This window comes from Tachysurus vachellii, chromosome 4 (assembly GCF_030014155.1).
Source record: "Tachysurus vachellii isolate PV-2020 chromosome 4, HZAU_Pvac_v1, whole genome shotgun sequence".
NCBI lineage: Eukaryota > Metazoa > Chordata > Actinopteri > Siluriformes > Bagridae > Tachysurus > Tachysurus vachellii.
In genome coordinates this window covers 26,540,868-26,568,820 of record NC_083463.1, presented here as the reverse complement: position 1 = coordinate 26,568,820, position 27,953 = coordinate 26,540,868, and the positions used below count along the sequence as shown (strand labels likewise).

Sequence of the window (27,953 nt, the reverse complement as noted above, 5' to 3'; positions counted from 1 at the left end):
TTCACAGCGTTTGTGGATCTATGTCTAAAGTCTCTGAACCCTGGTCCTCAAGGCAACAACGCCACCTGGCCTTCATATCTGAGTTCACAACAGATATCAAGCACATAGACGGGAAAAGCAACGTTGTAGCAGATTGCCTTTCCAGGGCCGTTGTGCAAGCAGTACACTGGGGTATAGACTTTGTCCAGTTAGCTACTGATCAGCAATCCGACACAGAGGTGCAGGCTTACAGATCAGCTGTCTCAAGTTTGAAAGTAGCTGACGTCCGTTTTGCAGAGGCGGGAGCTACGCTGATGTGTGATGTCTCCAGAGGCCATGCTCGGCCAATAATACCGGTGCAGTGGAGGCGCGTTGTGTTTGACAACATCCACAGTTTGTCACACCCGGGGCGGAAAGCTTCACAGAAACTGGTTTCTTCAAAGTTTGTGTGGCATGGATTGAAAAAGGATGTTCGAAACTGGGTTTCAGCGTGTGTGGCATGTCAGCGGGCCAAAGTGCAGAGACACACCAAAGCTCCACTGGCAACTTTTGAGGTACCCGAGCGACGTTTTGACCACGTTAACATCGACCTAGTGGGTCCACTGCCGCCCTCCCGGGGGTTTACTCACCTTCTGACTATGGTGGATCGCACCACTAGGTGGCCTGAAGCAGTGCCATTGACCTCAACGACAACGGCGGATGTTGCACGGGCCTTCATCGACACTTGGGTGGCGCGTTTCGGCACACCGTCAGACATATCTTCGGACCGCGGCCCTCAATTCACATCTGAGTTGTGGACGGAGGTGGCTCGAATCTTAGGTGTGCAGCTGCACCATACTACGGCTTTCCACCCGCAGGCCAATGGCCTTTGCGAACGCTTTCATCGCTCTCTCAAAACTGCACTGAGGGCCAGTCTGACAGATGACAGATGGATTGAGCGGCTACCATGGGTCCTGCTGGGCCTGCGAACAGCTCCCAAGGAGGATCTACAAACTTCCTCTGCAGAGTTGGTGTACGGACAGACTCTACGGGTCCCCGGAGATTTCATTCCAGATTGCACAATGCCATGGAGACTAAGTTCTGAACGCTCCGCCCTCTTAGACAGAATCAATGCTTTCAAACCTGTTCCTACCTCTCAGCATGGACTGACGGTAGCTTGGATGCCCAAAGACCTCTCTGCAGCTGAGTTCGTCTTCATCCGTCATGACGCTCATCGAAACTCTTTGCGGCCCCCATACGATGGCCCGTTTCGTGTTCTGGAGGCTGGAGCCAAAACCTTCCTGGTTGACGTCGGGGGCCATACAGAGCGAGTCACTGTCGACCGACTTAAACCAGCTCATGGAGAGCTGGGCCAGCCGATGGTTCCGGCGCTGGCTCCTAGGAGGGGTCGACCAACCACCAACAATAGTTGAGACCCCAAGATGAAATCTCAGAATGTTCAAGAGGTGCTACCTGCTACAGGCTCACATCATTGCACCCGTTCAGGGAGACATGTTCGTGCTCCAAGCAAGCTGATGTTGCCGCTGTTTGTGAATTCTGGGGGGGCCTGTGTGGTGGCAGATACAAACAACCCACAGATAACTGATACATAATTCACATATCACCGACAAACACACACACATATTTGGCATTTCCCCTTTAAGAAGCGGGAGAGTTAGTTAGTTGGTTGATGCGTTGTTCCTGCGCAGGAAGTTTAATAAAAATAAATACGACCATTCTGTTCACATGCAGCAATCCTGTCTCTGCGTATCTTTGATAGCTTACAAAGCTACAACACCACAAAACAAGGTTCAATGCATAAATCGTCAAAACAAATCTGAATGAATCATTTTGGTGTATAGAATCAAAAGATTCGATTCACGGGGAGGAATCAAACCCATTAAAAGGGTGTTCCTAATGAGTGTGACAAATGTTATAATAATAAACGACAAAAGTCCTAAAATCATATGCATGCATATCAGATTATTAGACTATTTTGAAATTTGATATCTGAGGAAAAATACTAAGCAATTAAAAGCTCTAATTAATTCTTTAAAAACGTTCGATATTTTTTATTCTTCGTCGGAAGTAAACAGAGGTTTGCGAAGCAAGTTTGGTTGCATTAACAAAGGTACTCACTCTCTGGTAACCTAGCAACGTAGGGAGTGACACGCTAACAGCCAATTATGTAACAGTATCATGTTTGGTTGCGCCATATCGTTGTCTCGTGCTGGTCTGCTGGATTCCTCTTTAGTAACCGGCGACTGATAAGCAGAAAATGAGCGCCACAGCGAGCGAGGAAATTGTAAATAAAAGAGGAAAAGTCAGCTACTTTTTCATATTTCTGCAGGTTTTATATTTCAAACAATGTTATTGTACTGTATCAGGTTTGTTTTTTATATTACAGATGTATCTCAGTCTACCTCAGTTTTATTTATGTTTCCAAAACAGTGCACATTTTTTTAACACTTTTTGTTTTTTTTAACACTTAGATTTTAGGTCAAATCTAACTGAAGACCCATGATATAAATTCTAAGCTGAAGTCACTCTTTGCTGAATTTACTGCAGAATAAAATCAATGGTTTGTTAAAAAAAGAGTTATGGAGCAATCATCAACTCTGTTTAGAAGAGGCTTTCCACCAAACCCCAGTGACTGTGTAGGGAGGGCAACAGTCAGCATTAGTACTCTGAATTAGTATCTAAAGATAATAAAGGACAAGATTAGCAAATATCAGCAATAATGGATATTTAACACTTTGTACTTTTTTTTTTTTTACACTTTATTAAGCATTTCTTACATTTTCTTTCATTTTACACCTTAAATGTTAAGAGATCATTGTTAAGTGTTCATTGTGACTTTAGACTTATGTTTACATTTTAATTATTTGAGTTTTCCATGGTTGTTGACATTTCTGTCTTAATAACTGAGGGGATTATGATCAGAGGAAGGTTAAGTTTAAAATAAAAATGTTTAAATGTAATAAATTTTTCTCCTGGTCCTTATTTTAAATGGGTCATAAAAGATATCAATAATTATCGATATCGACCGATATGAAACACTGATATCGTGATACAGTTTTCAGCCATATCGCCCTTCCCTACTTGTGAAGTATCTGGAACAATATGAACTTAAGCTGTCACAATGTACATGATGATCCCAGTATTCTATAACTGTCTGTATGATAATACATGTTCTTCATATCAGATTAAATGGAGGTACAGTAACACAGTGTAGGTTTGTAGACCTTGACTTGGATATCATGAAAATTCCCCACTATCATGATAGTAAATAAACTCTATGAACATATCTTTTGCATACTAATCAGCTAGCTACACACCTGTGCGCTGTAACGAATCCCTTACTTTATTCCATGTTGGAGCTTATTTTATCCTGTCATGATATAATTGTGATGAGACGTGAGACATCTGTCTGCTGCTGCTCTTCTTTCAAATGCAATATTTTTTCTTTATGGTCTTTATCGCAGTTCTGCGGATTGGCGGATTAAAAAAAATGACGGATAAAAATAATCTTTGCTGGAATTTTTGCACCTCTGTCAGTCAGTGTGATAGATAATGTTAGTTACTGATCATCATTTTACAACACCCTATAAATTAGCTGTATATACCTGTGATTAATTTTGCATTCAGATTCAAGATGCTGCTGTTTCAAGATTCATCATCACTGTTCCTCTCAGATCACGTTTGTCAAATTCCTGCATATTTCGGATTTGCATTCATGTTCTCCTTGCCCTTGATTTCAGTAGATTCCCCAAGGAAGTAATTCTACATGAACGTAAATCCTGATCATCCAGTTGGTCATATGTAGAACTAAACTTAGGATTAATGAGACAAAACTAGAAACAATTTTCATGGCCATTTATAGGACCTTCTGTGAACTAGAACGAGGATCTGGGGAAAGCTTTTTTTAAGCTAATCCCCCACAGACTGCCTAACACACTTTTCCAATGACCTGCTGAAAGTGGCACACATATTCGACCTGAAGACCATGTCTGTAGGGTGAGAATAAGGAAATAAGGGGTGTACATCATTAAATTTACTATTTAAAAAAAGCTGCTTAGAGTTGGCTTGAGCAGCAGGCCTGCTGGAGTAGACTGAAACACTCCAGGGAAGCATGGTGTGAACGCCCTCTCTCTTCTTTTATTCGATGTGTGAACCTCTGGCAGGAGAAGGCACAAAACTGTCTCCAGATTCTAGCAACACTCTCATGTCTATTAGAGCCTCCAGCGATAATGACAAGCCTTTACTAAATAGCTGCCACTAAAGGGTTCTAAATCATTATACTTGCCATGAACAGTATGAGGTAGGAGCACAAAATACAGTACAAAACTGATGCAAGAAACCCTGATCAGGAACTACTCACAATTGCAGCAACAAGGGAAACTGTAACTGGAAAAAATAAATAAATGAATAAATAAATACATTACTGTATATTTAAAAATACTGTGTATTATAAAAATAATAAATAAACAAAGAAATAGATCACCCCCAGCACCTTTTGTTGAACACATTCACATACTGGCATAATTTCTAAAATTATTGTTACTCTTTACTGGAGATACATTTTTCCCCCTGAAGTGTCCACTTACAGAATGCATCTGTCAATAGGGTTGTATTTACAAACCCGTTTTTTCAGTTTCTGAGGTTACGTTGACACTGCTAAGGGTATCATTGTGTGAGATTTTTCCTTTACTCGTAATACATACTCAATCACAATGTCAGCATCTGATACCAGGTGACAGAACGAGCCTTAAAAACCTAGTGCATGTTGTATTATGACATTATTATGACAGTATTACGTGAACGTATTGCAGAAATAATGATGCTAATCAAAGCTTCACTACAGAACACAAGAGTATCTAAAAATTAAGTGATAGTCAGATACAGGATTTACAGGACAGTCTGGTTATGATTGATGAAGATGATGCATCATACTCATTAGTTTATTTAAAAACCCTAAAATCCATTTGGAAAGATCCTCCCAGATAAACACTATGTTACGTTTATCAGATATCAACATACAAAGATGAAAAAGTAAGAAAGGTTTGTTTAAAGAGTCTCATTTTTCACAGGCTGCTAGATTGAGAGCAGAGCTCAACAACCATAAAAGGGCAAATTCTACTTTTTGCTTTCTGTCTGCAAGCCAAACCTCAAAACCTCCTGTTTATGCATGCACACACAGGCATTACCAACGAGGATGGCAAAGAGACCTGAACCACCTTCAGAAATGACATTTCATGGCTTATCCAACACTCCCACACTGAAAACTAGAAGTGCAGCACTAAACTCAACAAGCATTTCTCTGCTGCAGGTTTTTGGTCGCCTGCCCACGTGCACTAACTTTTATTGCACAGTCACTCTGTGTGCGTACGCTCACACATGCACTCGCGCACACACACACACACACACACCCCACCATCATTATATCAAAAAATGATACCTGATTTATTCTGAAAAACCCGACCGTATAATATTTACACTGGATTACATTCTACTGGCAGCACTTAACTGGGAGCAACTTCCTGTTCTGGTGTGCTGACATGACAGCTAGTTAAAAAAAAAAAAAGTCTAAAATAAAATGAAATAAAAAACAGGTTTGGCTTAGTGAGCCTTATGCTAACGTTCTTGATAACACAATGTTCACATTAGTTTTATATTTTATACCACAGCATGGTTGAATTCTCAATTCTGATTGGTCAGAAGGTGCCTGTTTATTTTCTGCTACAGCAAGGATGCAAGTCAAATCGCACGTTTATATTAATGTGCTCCTTCTGCTAAATCGTATATCCTGATATATGTCATGTCTATAGTAATAACACTAATTTAACAGATATTTGTCATGATTGATGTTTTTTGTTTGGAATTTTTAGGAGTCCAAAAGTCTGTAACAGTTACCAATCTGTAACAATACTTTTTTTTTTAAATCAGACTTTACAGTTTCTCTGTACCACAACAAGCTATGTTTTTTGATAGAGTAAAAGTAACAGTTTAGAGCTGCTACGGAAATAAGTGACTGAAATTAACTAATCTAATTCGGGTTCATTCAAGAACATTTAACCATGACCAGTCTCTCAGGGACTTTGAAAAAAAAAAAAACAAGTTGCATGACAGCAAAATTTCAAACAACTGTAAATTCCTGGAGGTGAGTAACAATAAAGGGATTACATTTTTATGATTTTTAATATACAGTAAAATGATTAGTTATGGTGGTATGAAGAATGTGGTAGTAACAGTAACACCCACCCTGCACCTGAGTGAGTACAGCACTTCAGGGGTTTCGTAGGATAACACGATACTCTATGAATAATAAATGCATTCGTTTCTTTCTCCAGAGGACGTGTCACATGCTGATTCTGCTGTGTTTACGTCAAACCACAAATGAAACCTTGTACAAGCATCTAACTCCACACCCTGTCGTTTCTCTAAAACAGGACACGAATATAAGAACATCCGCTCAGTGATAGTCTGTCGATCTTTCCCAGCTGTTTCCGTTGCAAAACTCGATAAGTGCTGAAAACAGAGGCAAGACTGCAAGGCTGTGCTCCTACAAGTGCTCCTGTGTTTCTACATTAAAACACTGCACCTAGAGAGAAACACAATCAGACCTCCTTCTCTCAGAGCGGCTGAAACATATCGAGATGCAAACCGGGCTATAGTGAGGTCTTTGATATCTTTATAATGAAATTCAAATACAGACCTCAGAACGCACCTTGAAGCCAAGACACTGGTCAATGACTTGCTTATGGTGAACACAATGCGCTACACAGTATGCGCTTTGTTTGAAGAAGATATTAAACAAGTACTTGTTCATTATCTTTAGTCTGTATTAATGCGTTTGACTTGAGCTACACATTTCAGCCAGTTTCCAGTCAAACAAAACGCTAAACTTGGCACATTGGAGAACTTTACTTGCCAAGGGTGCTAGACAGTACATTTATTAATACAATGTTTAGAAGCAAAAATATACACAATATAAATCACATTGTTGAAACCACTAAATTCAAATGCGTAAATCGGTTCTATGTGATTAAATTGAGCAAAATGTACACAATTTATTTCCATACATCCAACATGATTTGATCATGTATTTTCAAAGCCCTTAATAAAATCGAAACGAAGCAGGAGCTTTGAAACACTCACTCACTCATCTTCTACCGCTTATCCGAACTTCCTCGGGTTACGGGGAGCCTGTGCCTATCTCAGGCGTAATCGGGCATCAAGGCAGGATACACCCTGGACGGAGTGCCAACCCATCGCAGGGCACACACACACACTCATTCACTCACGCACTCACACACTATGGACAATTTTCCAGAGATGCCAATCAACCTACCATGCATGTCTTTGGACTGGGGGAGGAAACCGGAGTACCCGGAGGAAACCCCCGAGGCACAGGGAGAACATGCAAACTCCACACACACAAGGTGGAGGCGGGAATCGAACCCCCAACCCTGGAGGTGTGAGGCGAACGTGCTAACCACGCTATATTTACTGCTGCACTGATTTAATACTATAGTTCTAGTTTCCATCAGTGCCAACATCCGTAACTGGTTTAGGTTAATGCTACATGAATCGATCACGCTCACTCTACATCAGAGATCTCTGACATGAGTAGCTCGTCTAAAGGTTCATAGATACAAAACTGTTCAAATCAAATTAATTCGCTACACCTGAGTCATACAGTTTACACACAGCTAGCACCAAGACCAAGACCATACGACTTGGAAGCTGCTGGGGATTTGACAGCGTTAGGAATAAAGCTCTCAAGCAGCCAAAGCAAAACCTTTGTATGAATAAATCCTGCTGTTTGAAGATGTGTGCTGTAAGTGCAGGTGGTGTTTCATAGTAAAGCACTGTTCAATAGTACCCATTGCAACTGCCTATGAATGCCATAAAATATTATTTCATCACATAAAATCCAAAATAATTTCAGTTCCCTGGTTTTCAAAATGAATATTACCTTCAATATCAAAGCTGTTCCTTGTTACCTAACGTGTCTTTTTCAGTATTGCTGAGGTCATCAGGGTAAGGGGTCATAGAGCTTGTAATTAAGAAGTTGCTGATAAATAAGTAAGTTGCTTCAAGTGAATGAAGGAAATCTGACAATAATAACTGATAAATCTAGTCAGTAAACCTGCTTTGTTAAATCAGTTAAGTTGACTCAACAATTAACCTGCTGCTTATGTGAATTAAAAATTATTTATTGTAGAAGATGTCTGTTCGATATTGACTTTTTTTAAAAAAAAAAAAATTTTTTTTATATAAAGGTTTACACAAAAATAGTTTCTTCACCTGGTTTGGTTTAGGGCAATAAGCCGTGTAAATAAATGCTTTAATTTGGTCAAAGTAGCTCTTAGAGGAAAAAAGCCTGGAGACGACTTCTCTACATCATTTGATCTAGCAATTAAAAAACACACATTTCTATATACTATTTTATATCCTGCTTATTACATCATCAGCTGCAAGATCATTACATCAACTTGTGGCTAAGTAGTGGCTTTAGCTTTAACAGCCTGGTCCGGTAGTTTCCCCAGAACTCTTCCCCAGCGTCTAGCCTGCAGCTCTCTTTTGTTATTCCTGTGTTTCTCCAAGATGAAGACTCTCCAGATGGCACACATTGATCATGTGCTGATGCCACAAATGCACGCCGAACCCCTCACCCTTTGTGTTAGTGTCATGAAGACGACATCAATGCCTGTTATTCAAAGTAAAGCATGCATAATTTCTTTAGAAGGACTCAAAAGGGGAAACCCTTTCACATGAAAATGAGCATCAGCCATCTTCCTTGCAGCAGCATATCTTTCGGATCTCTCTCTCTCTCTCGCCCCCAAAAAAATGGCATAGCAAGTATACCTCATATAGCCATAGCAAGAATACCTCCATAGCAAGTATAACACACACACTCACACAGTTCAATATCTTACCCCTATCAACAAGAGAGATCTAACATGAGCTCCATCACCTGAAATGTCACACTGCAATCAATTTATAGATGAAAGCCTCTTGGCCATGTATTGATGAACCCATTTTGTGCGCTTGACAAAAAGTGCAACGCAGCCTACAATATTAACGTGTCCCATAATAGCCGGCCATCGAGGAGCCTCGTTAATCGATTGGTGACTCAGAGAAGTGACAATCCGGGAAACACAAAGTGACCGATGAGTGACCCCGGTAAACTTTTTTTTTTTTGCTTGTTTTTATTTATTTGTACCAAAACTCTAGCATGTCATAAGAGTTCCTGTCAAACAGTAGGTAGGAGGATGCAAACGACCAACTTCACCGCTTCAGCTCTCGCCCTCAGAGAATAACAGGAAGTTTCTTGCTTTGTTTGAAACGACTTCTGTGCACTGTTACACCAGGAGTAGCTGGCTGAGCACTGAGCATTTATTTATTTCTTACACTATTGTGGGTAATAAAAAAAACACAGTTGACTTCTTAATTATAAAGAACAGCAAAACAAAATCTATATGATATGACAAAGGGATGGCAGGAAGCTTTGGTAATGGTAGCTGCCATTTCTATTATTGCATGGCAAGAAAGTGAAACTTGTGGTTAGAAGGTTGCGAGATATCTTGAAGAGGCATAGGAGTAGTGTTGTGGCCTTATATCTCAAGGGTCCCTGGTTTTAAGCCTCAGAGGATTCTCCAGGTTCTGTAGTGTCCCAAAAACGTGCACGTAGGTGCACTGGCTATGGTACATTGAATACCTTAAACAGCTATTTTGCTAAACTTTCTAAGTTTACTTTTCTTTAAACTCTCTCGTGTTCATATTGGAATGAAATAACAAAACTGTCAGGAGTAGGTTAGTCAGTGCTTTGAATTATTTTATAAATGAATGCCTTGAGGGATTATTTCGAGACTGGAAAGACATATTTTAAAAGGGGCAAAGATGTGACCATACCACAGCCTCCAATTAGCATTGGCTGAGCTTTGACTCGTTATTAGCCCCATATTACATGTGTGGTCAGGCCAGGCATGTAAATATAGGAAGTGGACACACAAATTGTTTGTGACTCCGGATGCATTTGTGTGGTCCATGCTGACTGTAGACATGGCTTCAGTGATGCGGTTAGCACAAACTGTCTTGTATGAGGAAGCTACTCAATGCAGCAACTGAAATTAAAAATGAGCTTGATGCAAGATGTGTATTTTACATATATCTACAAATCTGGGGGGAAAACTCTTAATAAATTGCAAAGAGCAAATACACAAAATAGCACAAAGGCTCAAGAGCTTTGAACGCTGACTGCAGAAATCTTTAAAGATGTACAGTGATAAAGATCAGAATAAAAGCCCTTTTCAATTAACACAACAATTCTGTTAAAAATCATACACTCAAATTTTACAGAGGCTTAGAAAGTACACAAGCTTGAAATGAATCACTTCAGTTTTGGTTGTTTGCAATTTTTAGCTCATGTAAACCTGTATCCTGATTCAGAGCATCAATAAAACAGTAGTATTTAAACGACAGGCTCGGGTGGAGTTGTAGTGCTGCAGAACTGTTTGGCGAATAAATAAACCGATCAAGTTTAGACAATAAATGTTATACATTTTGGTAAATGTAAAGATAAACACGATTCGCATGACTTGTAAATAGTTGTAATTGTGTGTGAAGGTCTTGATAAAACTGTCAGATATCACTGTGGCTGATGTCTGAAGAAGAAAGTACATCCTTAGTATACTGGTCTCACTGCAGCTGATAAAAACTATAACAAAAACCTTCTGAAAACATTGCATCACTATCTATCCCCATACTTGCACAAATTGATTAAATGCCAGCTACACATGTCTGCCAACATTTAGTTAAAAGCAAATATAAACACAACATCTGTTTTCTGTCTCATTTCTGCCAAATGGGAAGTTCTCCATGTTCTAAGTTTGTATCAGTATCCGCATATTCTGCCCAAAAGCACATCGTTCCTGCCTACGCTAGCTCTGGTAGAAAGTTCTCCATTAATCACAAGGCTCTGTTTCCAAGATGCAATCACATGACTACAGAGCGGATCCTGTCCATGTTAGCATCAGGACGAACGTTATGTAACACCACAGAAGCTGGCTGTGGAGAATTTTTTGCACAGTCATCTTTAAAGGCACACTCCAAAAGCAGCTAGACAGTAGAGATGGAGAAGTCCCATTACATGGCTTAAATATTCATGCATGTCTTAATAAACCTCAAGGCACTTTTTTTTTTTTTTTTAAACGAAATAAGCTATAGTATTTTAAATGAAGCCAAATAAAATAAAACAAAATTTTAAATACACAGAGTATGACCCAGCTGAGACTCAGATTTCATCCAAAAAGGTTAACTGCTGTTGAATAATACAGCAAGCTCCAGGTAAAATATATAAATCATATACTGTACATAACTAGAGAGAGTCTTAAAAACAAACAAAAAAAAAAAAAAAAAAAAAAAACAAAAAAACAAACAAAAAAAAAAAAAGCAGCTTGCTGAGATTTAATAAAACATACAAAACAATATTATATCAGACATATTTGATGGGCTGCAAGGCTATGGCTCAGCTGGAATATCTCATTTGCAAAGTCATTTGCATTTGCAAAACACCTCTGGTGCTCTAGACTAGATATTTCTTGCTTTTTGTTTTAAGATGCAATGCAGGTTATAATATTCTCGAATTTATTGGAATACACAGAAAGGAAAAAACAACAAGGTATCTTCTGGGCCATCACCAGTAAACAGAACAGCTTGAATGTGCCTTGGCATCAATTCTACAAATCATTGGAACTTTACTGGTGAGATAAAACCTATTCCTCTAAAGGGTATTCCCTAAAAAGTGTTAGCTTGACGATTGTGGCTCTCTAACACATTACTCCAAATAACCATATAGGTGTATTGGTGTTGAAATCTGGTGACTGAAGACTAAATGGAATTGGGGGCATAATTGAGGGCATAATTGGGGGCATACAGCACAGTGGAATTGTTTTCTTCACATAGCTCAACTGCAGAGGTTGGGGATGGAGCGCAGGGGCAGCTATGATACAGTGCCCCTGGAACAATGATGGTTAAGGGCCATGCTCAAGGGCCCAACAGTGGCAGCGCTGGAGCTTGAACCGCAATCCTCGCAACAAAAAACCAAGGCCTTAACCACTGCCCTAAATCTTATAACTGACATCATTTTCATCCTCATCCAAAACATTCAGTGAGAGATTGTGCCCCGTGGATAAGGGAGGGGTCATCCTGGAAGAGACCGCTCGCTAGTTCGAACCCCAGGTCCACCAAGCTGCCACTGCTGGGCCCCTGAGCAACCCTCAATTGCACAGTTGTAATCACTCTGGATAAGGGTGTCTGCTAAATGCCATAATTGTAAATGTAAATAAAGGTAATCCTTCAGAAGAACTTTGGATTGAATTTCAGGGCACTTCCCTGTAAGAGGACAAGTGGAGTACGACCATGTAAAAAAAAAAAAAAGAAAAACTCCCACTGTAGGGGTCAAGTATGTACTGTTAACATGTACTCGCCCACTTGTTGAAAATATGGTGAAGGATGAATCATCTCTGTAGACCAGCACAGAAGGTCATTGTATCATCGAATTCATGCATCTATGCAACACGGGGTTTATACACTGAAAACCTACAATGAAAACCCGAGATTGGTTGACAGTCTAAGAACTTGTGTGACTGAGCTCTAGGGGAAACTTTCCTACCATTTGAGACAAAACACTTTTTTTCAATCATAGGGTTAGCGTTAGTGTGTTTTGGTAACCACAGTTTTAACAGCTTTATCAAGGCAGAAACATTAGTGTGGTGTCTTAACCATTTCTTAAGCTACGTTCACACATACAACAATTTCATATATAAGTGTTCATACTACTGGTTGCCATAGTAATAAGGTTTCTCAGTGGGTGGCACAACTAATTCCACTTGACAACAAAATCTGTTTACTTGCCCCTAAAATTTAAACATTCTGTGGGTGATTTGCCATTTGTATCTAAAATTCACCAGGGCATATAATAATTAATTTCAAATAATGAAGGTGAAGCAGCGTGTGCTCTTTACTGTACCATTGACAGTCGCAGCACCAAATCGTCATCAGCTGTGGGCAGCGTAGCCCACATCCGGTCGCCAGTGGTCGCTGTCGCTTACATTGTTGGAAGTCATCAGCTCTCGCAGCATTAACCATGATTTCATTTTATCGGGCTGAAGTTGGTTTATTTTTATTTCCTGCTGTCCCACTAGTCCAGAAGTTTAAAATGTCCAGTAGTTACATTTTTGCACTTGTAATTAACATGATGTAGTATTACAAGCTCACTAATACAAGACAGTAACCTCCCTGAATATACGTGAAAATCTGTTCAATTCTTTTGCCACTATCAAAATACTCAATATGCAATTTTCCTCTACGATTTTTAAAAACTTACCCTGTGTATGTGAGAAAGAAAATGATTTCAAATGGCTGAGGTCCATAGTTGAACTACGCAGCATAGTTGAACTAAGCAGCAAACCTTCTTAAACATTATACACCACCAGCAAACAGGGTGTGATTTCCAACATGTGCCTGATGTGGGCTGATCTGATTTGAGAAACGATTTACATTTTTCCGAAACACCTCAGCCTCTCCGTGCCCACACGTTCATCTTACTCACTGTTCACAGGTGTTTAACTAATACAACCTTCCCAATAACACGCTGTCACTTAAATAAAAAGGTCTAAATAAACATAATCAAAATAAAAATACGCCTCTCTGTCTTACTCAGTTTCTGTTTTGGCTTGAAAATAGGAAGGCTTCCAATGTCCTGTCAAATCTGGCACTAAATAATGGTATGGAAGAATTTCTGGCAAGAAAACAGAGGACGGTCCCATCAGGTCTTATTATCCCAAACCACTGACAGCAGAGGTATTAACCCTCGGTAACAGCATTTAATGCTGATAACAACTCAACTAAGACTGTCCTCCTTCCAGTAAAGAGATTCAGTAGGTTCTGTATCAGATGGACAAACAAATTAGAGTTCTTTAAAAAACACTATAAGATGAAACACCCAGAATCCCCAGGGGTTATGACTATGAAACCACTCCTGTCTTTGCATTATTGCTTTTGTGAAGGTCTAGCTAAATGACTGAATGGAAACAGCACTGCTTAACTGTTAGTGATTAAGTTCATGGTTAGAAATAAGACCCATACGTTTGAAGTAGATTTACCTCAGCACTTCACGTTAAGCCTTTTGAATAGCACAACAGTCTCTGCAGGATAAGATGTCTGTTGACCGTGAAGCAGAGAATAAATGCACACTTCTTCCGCATCATCATTAAATGTTGTTTTTGTCATTAACAAAAGTGATATTGAGACTAAATGACATAGAGGATCTGATACAAAAGCCATGATGGTTCATGTTTAACAATGTGAGCTGCTACGGTTAACATGTTTATATTCTCATCTACTCCTGATACCAGACCTGGTGTGTGAAACCGGCACATGGTTTGGGTTTCAGAAGTAATACTTAACACAAGAAGGAAAAAAAAAGTTAAATGTTGTGAGTAAACATTCTATAATAAAGTTCTCTGAGCAGAGTTAATCCTAGAAGTAAATCTTACCCTCAAAGTATGATCATTTTGCTAAACTACTACTACTACTACTACCACTACTACTACTACTACTACTACTATTATTCGTGTTTCATAAGGACCTCTATGTTTTGTTCACTAAATAAATAACACATTTACTAAGCTAGTGTCAGTGATAAACTTTAAGAAGGTATACATATATGTGTTTACGTATCTACATATATGTATATATGTATGTGTATGGAGGGAGGATGGAAGGAAAAAAAAAGAAAGAATGGAAAAATGGAAAGAAAAAAGAAAGGAAAACCTAAAGATTGCAGTCAGGATGAGAAAGTAGTGTGCTAGGAGACAGCAGAGGTGATTAATGCTTTGTATCAAACCATTTTACAGAGAGGTCAGATGACTGTGTGTACTGCTTCTGATGGTGTTTCTGCAGTCATTTCTTCTTTATAAGGTCTGTGTAAAAATCTAACTCAAAAAAAAAAAAATCTATGAAGTACTTGTAAATACCATTTTATGTACTTAAGATATGCTTTGCTTATGCATTCTTATGCATAAGCAAAGCAGCACATTTCCTAAGCATTATTTTGGCATTTATTGAAGTCCAACATTTGTCACTGAGCAGCTTTACCAGGCCAGTTTCCCCTGTGTAGTGAGAGGAAGCACACCACATTTCTCAAACTAGATTTCTCAGCTGGAGTTTATGCAACATCCTGCCAGCCTTCAGTAAACTTCAATCTATTATTCAGCTATATCCTGATACCACCATGAAACACTGGACCAATTTGAGATTGGACGTGATATTTACCCATCTGATGTATTGACTCATTTCATGCCATGAAATGTGGACTGAAGCATCACAGATGTTGAGTAAAGTACACGAGCAGAGAAGAGAAATGGTTTTAAAGCACACTGCCATAATGCCTGTGATAAGAAGCTTGAGCATATTTATCTTGGTTGGTAAACAGATGCCAGCACTGAATTACCCTTAGGTCAGATATTAGTATTAAATCAACCAAGCACGGAAAAAGTGCATCAGTGCGTTTTAATTCGGAATTAACATAATCCAACTAGTCAAAGATTAAACACGTTATTTAAATGTTCAGTGAAAAGGATTTAAATCTCCGATCTCTTCTGTGCTCTTCTTTCTCTAAAGCTATAGTAGGATCTCAAGAGAAGATCTTCTAACCCACTGTTTTTTTTTTCTTTCTTCCAAATAAGTTTTAGACATAACCAGAGATTTCTGAGATTGTGGAAACTCTTACTTCCTTTTTTTATGAAGACATCTTGACAAATCCGAGACCACAAACATATTTATTCTGAGAGTTTGGGTATTTTTAATTCTGTAGTCTTCAGTTGGTGTTACAGCTTTTAACATGTATGTTTGTCTTTCAATGATTTTTTTTTTTATCTTGGAATGGCTTGATTCATTGCTCAGGACTTTGGTCAATACATGTTGTTTTTAAATGTCCACTATAATACTGTACATCCTTGGTAATGCTTCATGGAGCAGTGGAAGTTCCTGGATCCAACTTTAATTAGATCTAAAAGCAGGAGCCTTAGCAACCATGTTGCATGTATCACACTTCAGTCTGTTTTCAGACTGTTTTTCATTATCTTGTGTGGTATAAACTGACCTCTGGTGGCCCATGTGATCCTGTTTCTTCAGCTGTATGATGAGTCATTTCTTCTAATAAGAATATGTGCTTAAATTCCCCATAAATAAATAAATAGTGCTACTGTATCATTTTTCATGACAATCTGCATTTCTGTACCAATTTTTTGTATAAATTAATCCTGGACCTATGACTATGAATCCATTTTTTATGCTTTCTTACCTACCGCTTTGTTATCTGTTTATCTCCACATGCTACAAACATAAACACAACCTGCTTCATGTTTAATGGCCCATTTGATAAATGCACAAAGTCCTGTAGAGTTTTATTTCATCACTTACACGAGAACTCAACAGAATCAAACCAAGCATCACCTGATATCCCTGAATGTTTACTTGTTTACTAAGTTTAGCCTCTGTGTGTGTGTGTGTGTGTGTGTGTGTGTGTGTGTAGGTCTCCCTGTATTACAACCACTGAACCTAAAATGTGACGCAGAGGGCGTTCCCAACCCGACCTTTAACAAACACATAGCAAATGACACATACTCACAAGTGAACGCAGACATATGATCAGTCCATGTCTGAATCCAAAATGGGTTCCACTCCGTTTATTTCCTTGAAAACATGTTCCACCGTATAAACGACTCTGCCGCCTGCGCCGCAGCATAATCTCGCTCCTCCCTTCCGAGTGACGTATACACAGGCTGGACCCGCCCCCTACGCACGTGCTTGTCTGCAACTACACGCGTGCCTCCTAGAGCCAAAGCGTTGGTATATATATATATATTTTATTTAAAAAAAAAAAAACAATACTTTTAAAATATCGATTCATGTTTATTATAAAATCTAAACTATTCATATTGATTTAGAACTAACAACAAATAATCATTCTATTTATTTCTTACTATATTATGTTAATTTATATCAGCGTATCTTTTTTATTTTATTTTTTCCCTCATTGTTTACATGAGTCTGTTTTTTATTAAAATGTTATTTTTAATTATGTATATTTTTTAAAGGGAATAAAACTAATATTTTTTTTAATGCATCTGCTCACTGCAGCCACCAAAAAAAAAAAAAAAAAAAAAAAAAATCACAATCACTTGTAAGTATATTTCTTCAAGTTTCTTTCCTAACTGCTTACCACCACTGGATCATTTTGTCCAGATTTGTCTACCTTTTTACTTAAATACCTACATTATATGACTAAGAGTTTGTAGATACCCTTCATTATAGGGATTTATGTGTTTCGGCAACACCCATTGCTATCAGGTACATAAACTCAAGCACATGCTGATCATACTGAAGCGCCTGGTGAATTTAAACGTGACTCTATCATAGGATGCCACCTTAAATAGGATTCCATGTGTCGGTGCATCAAATTTCTGCCCTGCTTTATTTGCTCTCGTCAAATATAAGTGCTATTATTGTGCAATGAAAGTGTCTAGCAGCAACAACAGCTCAGCCAAGAGGCAGTAGACAACGCAATCTCACAGTGTAAGGCCGCCAAGTGCTGAAGTCTGTAGCACATAAAAATCACCTATCCTTTGTTGCATCACTCACTACAGAGTGTCAACCTGAATCTGGAAGCAACTGTGCATCGAGACCTTTATGAAATAGCACACCAGCCTGAGATCACTATGCACAATGACAAGCCTTGGCTGGAATGGTATAAAAGCCACAGCCACTGGACTCTACAGGAGTGGTAAAATGACATTCTCTGGAGTTATAAACCACGCTTCACTATCTGACAGTCTGATGAACAAATCAGGACTTCTTTGTTCCAGTGAAGAATCACTTTTATGGCAGTGATTATTATAGTCATTGTCACTACATAACAATACATATTAGATTAAACCTCGTAGAATGATAAAATATGTTCTGTAAAATGAATATAATGTTTAAATGTTTTATCGATATTATGGATGCATTATTTCACTGAATATTTGTTTTATTTTATATTTACATTTCAGTATGTGTAGTGGTTGCTGTTAAGTTTGCTCAGTGAGATACTGATTGTTTGTTAGCATTTAATTAGCCTTGGAAGAGAGGAGGCTGTAAAGGCTGTAAATAGGGGAAAGTCCACATTACATAAGCCCATGCATATTTGTAATGGGATGCTATTATTTTCTATTTTATCGTACTCAAGTATATTCTAGTTTAGTCAAGTCTAGTTTGGCTTAACCTACTAGCCTTTATCCAAAATCACATTAGTCATTTTTCTGCACTCAGCACAGCTCATATCACAGTTTATGGTTACACTCGTTGGGCTGGCAGGTTTGCCCGACTCCACACCAGTGTGTAAAGCCTCACTGAGCAGCATTTGCATGCAGTTAATTCATAACAGTTACAGACACTGACAAGTTCTCTATAATATTTTTATATTTTTAAGTTATCTATTGGGGGCACGGTGGCTTAGTGGTTAGCACGTTCGCCTCACACCTCCAGGGTCGGGGTTTGATTCCCGCCTCCACCTTGTGCGTGTGGAGTTTGCATGTTCTCCCCATGCCTCGGGGGTTTCCTCCGGGTACTCCGGTTTCCTCCCCCGGTCCAAAGACATGCATGGTAGGTTGATTGGCATCTCTGGAAAATTGTCCCTAGTGTGTGATTGCGTGAGTGAATGAGAGTGTGTGTGCCCTGCGATGGGTTGGCACTCTGTCCAGGGTGTATCCTGCCTTGATGCCCAATGACGCCTGAGATAGGCACAGGCTCCCCGTGACCCAAGGTAGTTCGGATAAGCGGTAGAAGATGAATGAATGAATGAATGAATGAAGTTATCTATTATCTATTATATTTTATTTAACCTTTATTATATTCTAGTCTAGTCTATTCATCTTTAGAAAATCACCCTTCATCACATAGTACATTCAAATATGCAACAATCATGAAGATATAATGAATATACTAATAAGTAGTATATAATCTAACCTGATGACTTCTAGTGACTTTTGGAACATTCATAGTAACTTTTTTCCCCCTAAAAAGTTTTATCCACACTGCTGCCACATCACTACAGCATAACGTTTCTTAGATTAAATGAAATAATAATAACAATAATAACTCTGTTTTACGTCTACAAATGCTGATGAACAATTCTTTATATTGTATGACATAAACGACCTTATGAACTTCCTGAACAGAATCTGTTTTAGTGAGAACTCTGCTGCCCCCTTGTGATCATTCGCTGTAAAGTGTTTAATTTTCTGAAATATTCTGAAATCAAATTTACAGTAAATGGATGATGGGAGAAATCTGAAGCATATCCATCATCATATATTATTATAATCATTGTTCTTAGATAACAATAAATAATTAGTAGATTCTCATAGAATTAAAAGTGTGTATTAAACAATGTATTACAAAATCACTTAAAAATTAAAAATCTTTTTAATGTAAGAATCTTATGCATGCTATTATGATTTGAATTATTTAAAATCTGAATAATTACTGAATATTTGTTTCAAATCATTTTTACAATTCACTTTGTTTAGTGGTGGCTGGGGGGGGCACGATGGCTTAGTGGTTAGCACGTTCGCCTCACACCTCCAGGGTTGTGAGTTCGATTCCCACCTCCGCCTTGTGTGTGTGGAGTTTGCATGTTCTCCCCGTGCCTCGGGGGTTTCCTCCGGGTACTCTGGTTTCCACCCCCGGTCCAAAGACATGCATTGTAGGCATCTCTGGAAAATTGTCTGTAGTGTGTGATTGCATGAGTGAATGAGAGTGTGTGTGTGCCCTGCGATGGGTTGACGCCTGAGATAGGCACAGGCTCCCCGTGACCCGAGGTAGTTCGGATAAGTGGTAGAAAATGAATGAATGAATAGTGGTGGCTGTTCTGTTGACTCTGGATTACATATAGTTGACACTTCACATACTGAACATACCATAACATAGGCTTTAAAATCACAGAGTGTTAAAACAATTCGACAAATGAAGAGCTTTCTTTCAGAGGCCAGTAAACTCACGAACAGTCAGAGATGTTTCATATCATTGTTAATCTTCAGTACAGTATCACTGTGATCACCATCAACATTAAGATCTGATGCAACTTTCTTTTCTGTGCAACATAGATTGATGAGCAACAATTTTGCAATACATGCTAAAACAATTTTTATTATAAATTTTATATATATATATATATATATATATATATATATATATATATATATATATATATATATATATATATATATTTGTTCATTCTTTTACCTTTAGTAACCTCTTGTGATCTGATCAGGAATATCGAGAGTCTATGTTCACACACACACACACGCACACACAAACGATGGGAACATACAACACACACACACACAAACAAACATACAAAATGGGGGAACATACAAAATGCCACACAAACAGTAACTTGAACCGTTTTTTGTTTTTGGATAATTCCTCATCCAGCATATTCAGAGGGTATTCACATGTGCCATCTGACAAACTGTTTCATGTCTGCTCATCATAGGCAAGATCATGGCATCATGCTACATCCTTTGAATATGGGGACTGTGTTGGGCACCCTGCAGAATAACATAGGGGTAGGTTTGCATGCCATCTGTCAGAGTCTTGAAAGCAGAATTTTTGACAAAGCTCTGCAGACGTCAGTATCTCTAACTGAATGTTAGTATTATAACAGAAATGTGTTAAACTATTTTCATTTGTATTACAGCACTAATGAATTCTCTACTCTTCTTAGAAAGGTACTTACTGGGTAGGTATATTTTTAAGCTAGTGGTTATCAAACCTTTGATTAAAAAACCTGACCTCGACCCAAGCCAGCTGTCCAACTGTAGGAGACTAACAAACCTCCCCTTTATCTCCAAGATCCCAGAAAAGGTTGGAGCTCAGCAATTATGCTCATACCTACATAGGAATAATATTCATGAAATGTATCAGTCAGATTGCGTGAGTGAATGAGAGTGTGTGTGTGTGTGTGTGCCCTGCGATGGGTTGGCACTCCGTCCAGGGTGTATCCTGCCTTGATGCCCGATGATGCCTGAGATTCCCGTGACCCGAGGTAGTTCGGATAAGCGGTAGAAAATGAGTGAGAGTGTATCAGTCAGGATTTAGGCCTCATCATAGCACAGAGAAAGTTCTAAATAACCTGTTACTGGCTTCTCATCAGGCTCGTGTTTCTTTGCTGGTATTGCTTGATCTTAGTGCAGCTTTTGATACCATTGACCATACTATTTTACTTGATAGGCTAGAACATTGTTGTTGGTGTTTAAGGGACAACCCTCTAGGCTTATGTCATAATTTGACAGATCACTATAGGTTCATAGATCTAAATCTTGACTACTCTAAACAAACTAAGGTAATGTTTGGTGTTCTACAAGGTTCTGTTTTAGGCCCATTGCTTTTCACCCTTTCTCATACTGTATACTACCCCTTAGTGCAATTATTTGTAAACATGGTATTAGCTTCCACTGTTATGCTGATGACACCCAGCTATATGTTTCAGCTAAGTCAGATGTGAGTCACCAGCTTAATAAGATTGAAGATTGTGTGAAGGACATTAGACAGTGGATGCTGACTAACTTCCACCTGTTTAACTCTGACAAGACAGAAGTGCCTTTCTTAAGACCACAGGCAGCCAGAAGTAAGCTTTCTGATAACAGAGTTACTCTGGATGGTCATTTTATTACATCATGCGCAGCAGTAAAAGACCTTGGTGTGATTATTGATACCAGTCTCTAATTTAAAGCTCACATAAATAATACCACAAGGGTAGCCTTCTTTCATCTCAGAAATATTGCTAAGATAAGAAATATGATGTCATTACATGATGCAGAAACACTAGTTCATGCATTTGTTACCTCTAGGTTGGATTATTGTAATGTTTTACTGTCTAGATGTTCCAGTAGGAGCATAAACAAGCTTCAGTTAGTCCAGAACGCAGCAGCTAGAGTCCTAACTAGAACTAGAAGATATCACATATCACCCTAATCTTATATATCTTATCTTCATTGCATTGGCTCCCAGTAAAGTTTTGGATTGATTATAAAATATAAATATAAAATATTTACCTAATAACTTAACCTACCCCCCCCTTGTCTCTTCTCACAGAGCTACTTTGTCAGACCTGATGTTCTACCCCTGGTTGGAGTCCCGTCACTTTGTGTGCACACTGCTGGGAATTTATCTGAATGGTCAGCCAGTGACTCATGGGATTGTTGTGGATGGAGCTGCCCGGAGACTTTCAGGCCTTCTTTGAACCAATGTTGTGTCAGTTATTTGTATGGTCTGGTCTTTATCAGCAATCATTTGAAGACTTTGACAGGAAGGAATAAGTGTTGGGTCCATGGTGAACTCAGGGTTTGCGCTGACCCATGAGTTCCTCTCGGTTGCCTTATTATTAACTATTGTAGAAAGAACACTATTTACATTTACATTATTTACTGTCCAGTGTCACCCAAATGAGGATAGGTTCCCTTCTGAGTCTGGTTCCTCTCAAAGTTTCTTCCTCATGTCATCTCAGGGAGTTTTTCCTTGCCGCCATTGCCTACGGCTTACTCATCAGGGATAGGGATAGATTTTTAGTTTTTTAAAATTTAAATAAATATTTTTAAATTAATTTTAAACTATTATTGTATGTATTCATTTATTTATTTTTATTCTTATTTTTTCTTCTTATTATTATTATTACATGTATTTATTTCTTTTTCCCCATCTCTTCTGTTTCCATACTTCTGTAAAGCTGCTTTTATGACAATGTGCATTAATATTCTCTTGTACCCCTCTTCAGAGCAATAACTTTCACTACGATGTAGTGAAGCTCCTTTGTAAGATGTAGTGATCTTTGTAAGCTCTTTGCAGACCATGGCTCTTTGGAAGTAGGAAAAAAATACAATATAATCCTACAAAAACATCTTTGTTTGGGATTAATCAGAATCACTTCGATGATGACAGGTGTGTTATAATGACACAAGTCTTATGACATGTACATATTAGTCGCTCTGTAATGTACTGTAAGTCGCTCTGGATAAGGGCGTCTGCTAAATGCTGCAAGTGTAAATGTTTAAATTTTTTAGTTAATGTATTAATTAACACAGAGCTAAACTTAATCAAACATTCTCAATAAAAAATAATTAACATCAAAGTAATTGAATAAATATTATTTTGTATTTGTTTATATAATTTGCAATATGCAGCTGCATACTCAAATAGCATTGGATGGCACTGAATTACTTTTCATAATTTAGATGATCCTCTTTATCAAACGCAGAAAGACACAAATAATAAACATCAATAATTTCATCTCAACACATTTTGCATTATTCTCCATCCATTTCTCTTCAAATCCCACTGTAGTACCAGTACAGTACGTGCTCCGGGTGGCTTGAGCTCAGGCTCTGCTCCTTTACACACAAGGGTGAGCAATTTTAAAATATGCTAATTTATTTCATATTCTTTTTTTTGAGCATGTTTGATTTAATTCAGCCCCAACATGTTAATTTATACCACTAACACACACGTACTAACGTACTGATGGTGGTTGTTTTTCACACATGAATTCATGTCTCATGTTAGTACACACCTTAACTCATCATTAGTTCATATATATTATTAATTATTCATGCATTCACTGCATGATAATTTATTTAAAGTGTTACCTTTAGGCAGATCTTACTTTGATTCTTTGTTTTTTTATCACAAAGCCCTGCAATTTTAACAGGGTTGTGCTTTAACAAAGTTAAATTTTGAATTACTGAATTATTATGTCACAAAAAGTCTTCTGACGTAAATGTTAACTTAGGACTTATAACTGAAAATAACTATTAATAATAGTGTAAGGTGGCAACGCTCTGTGGCAGATTCTAAAATGATTGCCATTACCTCATCTCCAGCACCCGGGATCCTTATTTAGCCCCATCATGAGGAATGCAACTCAGTTCAGTTTTAAACTCTGGTGGCTTTTGTGACTGTGTACCAAAAATAGGTGAGTTACAACTGAAACTGTATCACAAGTTGCCAGTGCACTCCTTAGCCATGAGAGACAGACAAACACATGGTGGAAGGCAGACAGAAATCTAGCTATAGTAAGTGTGAGATCTTTCGTTATGCAGGTAGCTGTGTTTCAGTTTATGGCTGGATTCTGCGGCGCTCTGGGCTTCTTGTTTTTTCTGCTTACTCTTGGTACAGACTACTGGCTTTTATCCTTAGAGTCATGTGATCCACAAGACAAAAACACAGGAAAACACAGAAGAGTCATTGGAAGGGTAAGAACAAAGTTTCTTTATAGTATTTTATAGGAAAAACACTATATCAGTAAAATAATCTGAACAATATTTAGCTATAAACTTGGGAATTAGTAAGTGGACAGATCCTGGAACAGCTGTGTGTGTGTGCGTGTGTATCTGTTGCTGTTATTAGACTACAGATGAACTAGCCTCCTTTACATCACTGCAGAACTTCAAACATTATTACTAATAGTAGATTTCAAGTAGGTTAAGAGTGGTGGAAATTCAGCAGATACCCCACATGTATGTCTATAAAAGTCTGTTGCACCACCCTCGGGTTTATGTTCTCACAAAGATGTCACAGTTTCTTTGGGCTACTTTTCTAATTAAATTGAAGTGTTTGTGGTTTTGAGTTAAATATACATTCTGGTTCACTTACCTGTCAATTTATTGGACACACTTACCTTCCTAAAGCACCTTGTAGGTATACAGTTTATATTGCTTATCATTTTCTTTGTGCTAATCGTTTTAGAGATTTCAATAACTTGAATTCAGTGGTGCTGGTATATCGGGGATGTAACAGTTCAGGTGTGTCTAAGCTTATCTGGAAAAGGCTGGTATGGGTGCAGGTTTGTTGCCTCTTTACTGAGTCTCTATTGATACCAAGTGGCAGAAATTAATTGGCAGACTTCAAGACTCTGCACTACTGTGTGAGATTAAACTCTCAATCCAGTCTAGTTGTGTACTTACTGTAACACATTGTGTAGTCAATTTTGTGCTTAATTTTAGCCGAAGTGATATGCAGAATTTTTGTACAGATTACTGTTTTCTGTTTAAAATGTGAAGGATGGCCTAAAGGAAGACCCGAATGATGCTAAAAGCGCAGTACTGTCCTACCATGAAGGCATTTTTTGGAGATGCTTCTATAAAACAGACAGAGTGGAGGAGAGCATACTGGATTTTTGGATCAGTAGGTGACCTGAACCTGACGTACCAATGCAACGATCTTAGACGTTGCCTTGCTGTATGTTGGAATATGCATGAAATGTGTTATTGATGAGCAAATTATTCATTTTTATTCTATATACCTTTTCTAACAGCCAACCAACCAGCAGAGAAGATTTGCATGCCTGCTTACCTCTCTGATGATCCTCTACCTGAGAAAAGAAGAAGCACTTTAAATGCAGATACAACTACATGTGAGAATTTCATTCAAATGTTTATATAAAGCTGCACATGAGACAAAGCAAAAAAATTCCATTCAAAACCATTGTTGTCATATCAAAATCCAGGAAAATACTTGATTTCAGTAATATATTAGAAATTTAGCCTCTGGAGCACTTTGCTTGGATGAATATTCACCCAAAATTTACATTTATATGGTCTATCTTTTTCCAGTGCATAGGACTTTTTGGTGCATTATGTCCATCCTGGCATTCACAGTGGTTATAATCGGTGTGTTTGTGACCATCTGCGGCATCCCAACAGCAAACCGCCGCCTTTATGAAGCTGGAGGTGCTCTTTTCATAACTGGTGGTAAATACACTCCTGGCTAATAATACATTCTGTTTTCTTCTTCCTTTAGGATGCCTGCTGTTTTGCAATCATTTCTCCATCATCTCTGTTTCCTTCCTTCCTTTGTATGCAGGATTGCAAATACGGTTTTCTGTACAGTTCTAATTTCAGATTTGTTTGTATTCTTCATGTGCTGACAATTAGTTGTTTAATATCACATAGCATTCATCATTCACAATATTGATATTGGGGCATTTACACCCATCAGCCATTAAACATTAAAAACCTCTGACAGGTGAAGTTAATAACATTAATTATCTTGTTACAGTGGCATTTGTCATGGGGTGGGATTTATAAGGCAGCACAATTAGTTCTCAAAGTTGATGTATAAGAAGCAAGAAAAATGGGCAAGCGTAAGGATCTGAGCCGCTGCGAAAAGGTTCAGATATGAGCCACTTCGAAAAGGTTCCAAATTGTGATGAAGAGACGACTGGATCAGACCTTTTCCAAAACTGCAGATCTTTTGGGGTGTTCCTGGTATAGAGTGGTTAATACCTTACAAACTGGCTCAAGGAAAGACAACTGGTGAATCGATGACAGGGTAATGAGTGGACAAGGCCAATCCCACAGAAATGTTTTTTTTTTTCTGTGAGACTGGATTGCACCACCTCGCATCTTACAACATTCGAAGGATCTGCTGATAATGTCTGAGTCAGAGCTTTTTTAGGTGGTACCAAGTGGGATGTATACAATATTAGTCTTAACATTAGTTTCAATCTTATGGCTGATCGGTGTACAATGTCTTTTTCATCTTATCTTCTAAATTAGCTTGTTTAAGCCAAATTTGACAAAACCTGCAACATTAAGGATGGACCTTAATGACAACCTTAAGACAAGGATGTGGTGAGATGGTTAACAGAACAAATGTGCCAATCAAATACTAGCTGTCAATATCAATGACCAATATCTGATCATTATCTAATTGAATTTTTATAATTCCAGGATATCTCTAAAAAAAATTAAAAAAGTGTAAAGTATTACTACGATGTGAAAGTCAGAAAATACCAAAATTTATTTGTGAAAGTCAGCACATACCTGTAATTACCTGTAATGTGTGTTACGCTTATCATTTCAGTTTGACTTTAATCATCTTTCTCTGTTATCAATTCCATAAACCTCATGATATGATCTATAAATTGTATCCATGTCTTTAGGATTCTTGCTTTTGGTCGTGGTGGTGACATTTACAGTATGGGTACAGATCTCAGGCTCTCTGGAGCATTACATCCTCCAGCGCAGGTCCTTCGTCTGCCCGAACCTGCACCTCAACCTGTACTATGGGCCGTCCTTCATGTTGGCACCCCCTGCATCCTTCTTCAGTATTGTCTGCGGCATCTTCCTTCTGCTCACACAGACTGCCTCAGCAACAGTGTCAGCAAATACAGCAAACAAACTCCTAACTGTACAGAAGGAATGAGAAGCAAGAATGCTGGAATAGAAATAAAGTTATTTATTGGATGGCAAGGGCAGTTTTACTTTTCTACTAATTTTCACTTTCTGATTCTCACACTGCAGGGAGCTTTCATTAAAGAAATAATCAGAAAACAACTCGAGTAGACTGGACAACTGATTAGAACTGGGGAAATGTTTTCCAATGTTGTTTAGACATAAAGAGCCTATTTTGGTTATGACAACCTACCACCAGGGTGCAGTATAGCTTTAGTAATGCAACAAAAGTTCTCAGGCTGCTATTTTTTTTGCACTATAACTCCATAAAACAAGCAATTTTCATTAGTTTGGGTATCCTGTAAGAATATGATTGAGTCAGTAACTGATAAAGTTGTATGCGGTAGAATATAGAGATAAACCAATCTGCCACAACTATACATAAAATCAGTTCATGTGATTCTACAAATACAAGACATAATTTTATTTTTTTCGCTGTCTTATTGATACGAGAGACACTTTTTAGTGTTTTTCTTTCAGATATCGCATTCATTTACAGGAACTGAGCATAAGGTTCATTCACTGTTCAGAGTGTCATGCAAAATCACTTTGCTGGCCTCTCCTCTGACTATATGTTACTAACCACTCTCTCACTCACTCACTCATTTTCTACCGCTTATCTGAACTACCTCGGGTCACGGGGAGCCTGTG

General features: G+C 38.3%; 2 protein-coding genes across 10 annotated transcripts in view; one reads left to right on the top strand and one right to left on the bottom strand.

Moving 5' to 3' along the window:
- The window catches only part of inpp4ab (inositol polyphosphate-4-phosphatase type I Ab), a 58,258-nt gene extending 41,452 nt beyond the window's left edge, over positions 1–16,806 (bottom strand). For 8 of the 9 annotated variants that reach the window (XM_060868609.1, XM_060868612.1, XM_060868614.1 and 5 more), the window contains exon 1: positions 16,658–16,806. The gene's annotated coding sequence lies outside the window, so the exon portion shown is untranslated. Of the gene's footprint in view, positions 1–16,653 lie in introns of all 9 variants that reach the window. The other variant, XM_060868610.1, reaches the window with a different exon arrangement.
- Positions 16,807–24,069: 7,263 nt separating this feature from the next.
- tmem182b (transmembrane protein 182b) lies at positions 24,070–27,273 on the top strand. The gene is made up of 5 exons (XM_060867176.1): positions 24,070–24,320; positions 25,128–25,251; positions 25,382–25,480; positions 25,680–25,817; positions 27,011–27,273. The coding sequence occupies exons 1-5, from the start codon at positions 24,162–24,164 to the stop codon at positions 27,271–27,273; spliced, it is 783 nt and encodes a 260-aa protein (XP_060723159.1). The 5' UTR covers positions 24,070–24,161.
- Positions 27,274–27,953: the final 680 nt, after the last annotated feature.

Bases quoted from the DNA above. Each gene is read 5' to 3' on its own strand.
- tmem182b (XM_060867176.1), top strand. From the start codon at position 24,162: ATGCAGGTAGCTGTGTTTCAGTTTATGGCTGGATTCTGCGGCGCTCTG. The intron at 24,321-25,127 runs GTAAGAACAAAG...TAAAATGTGAAG, and splicing joins ACAGAAGAGTCATTGGAAGG to GATGGCCTAAAGGAAGACCC. The intron at 25,252-25,381 runs GTAGGTGACCTG...CTTTTCTAACAG, and splicing joins CATACTGGATTTTTGGATCA to CCAACCAACCAGCAGAGAAG.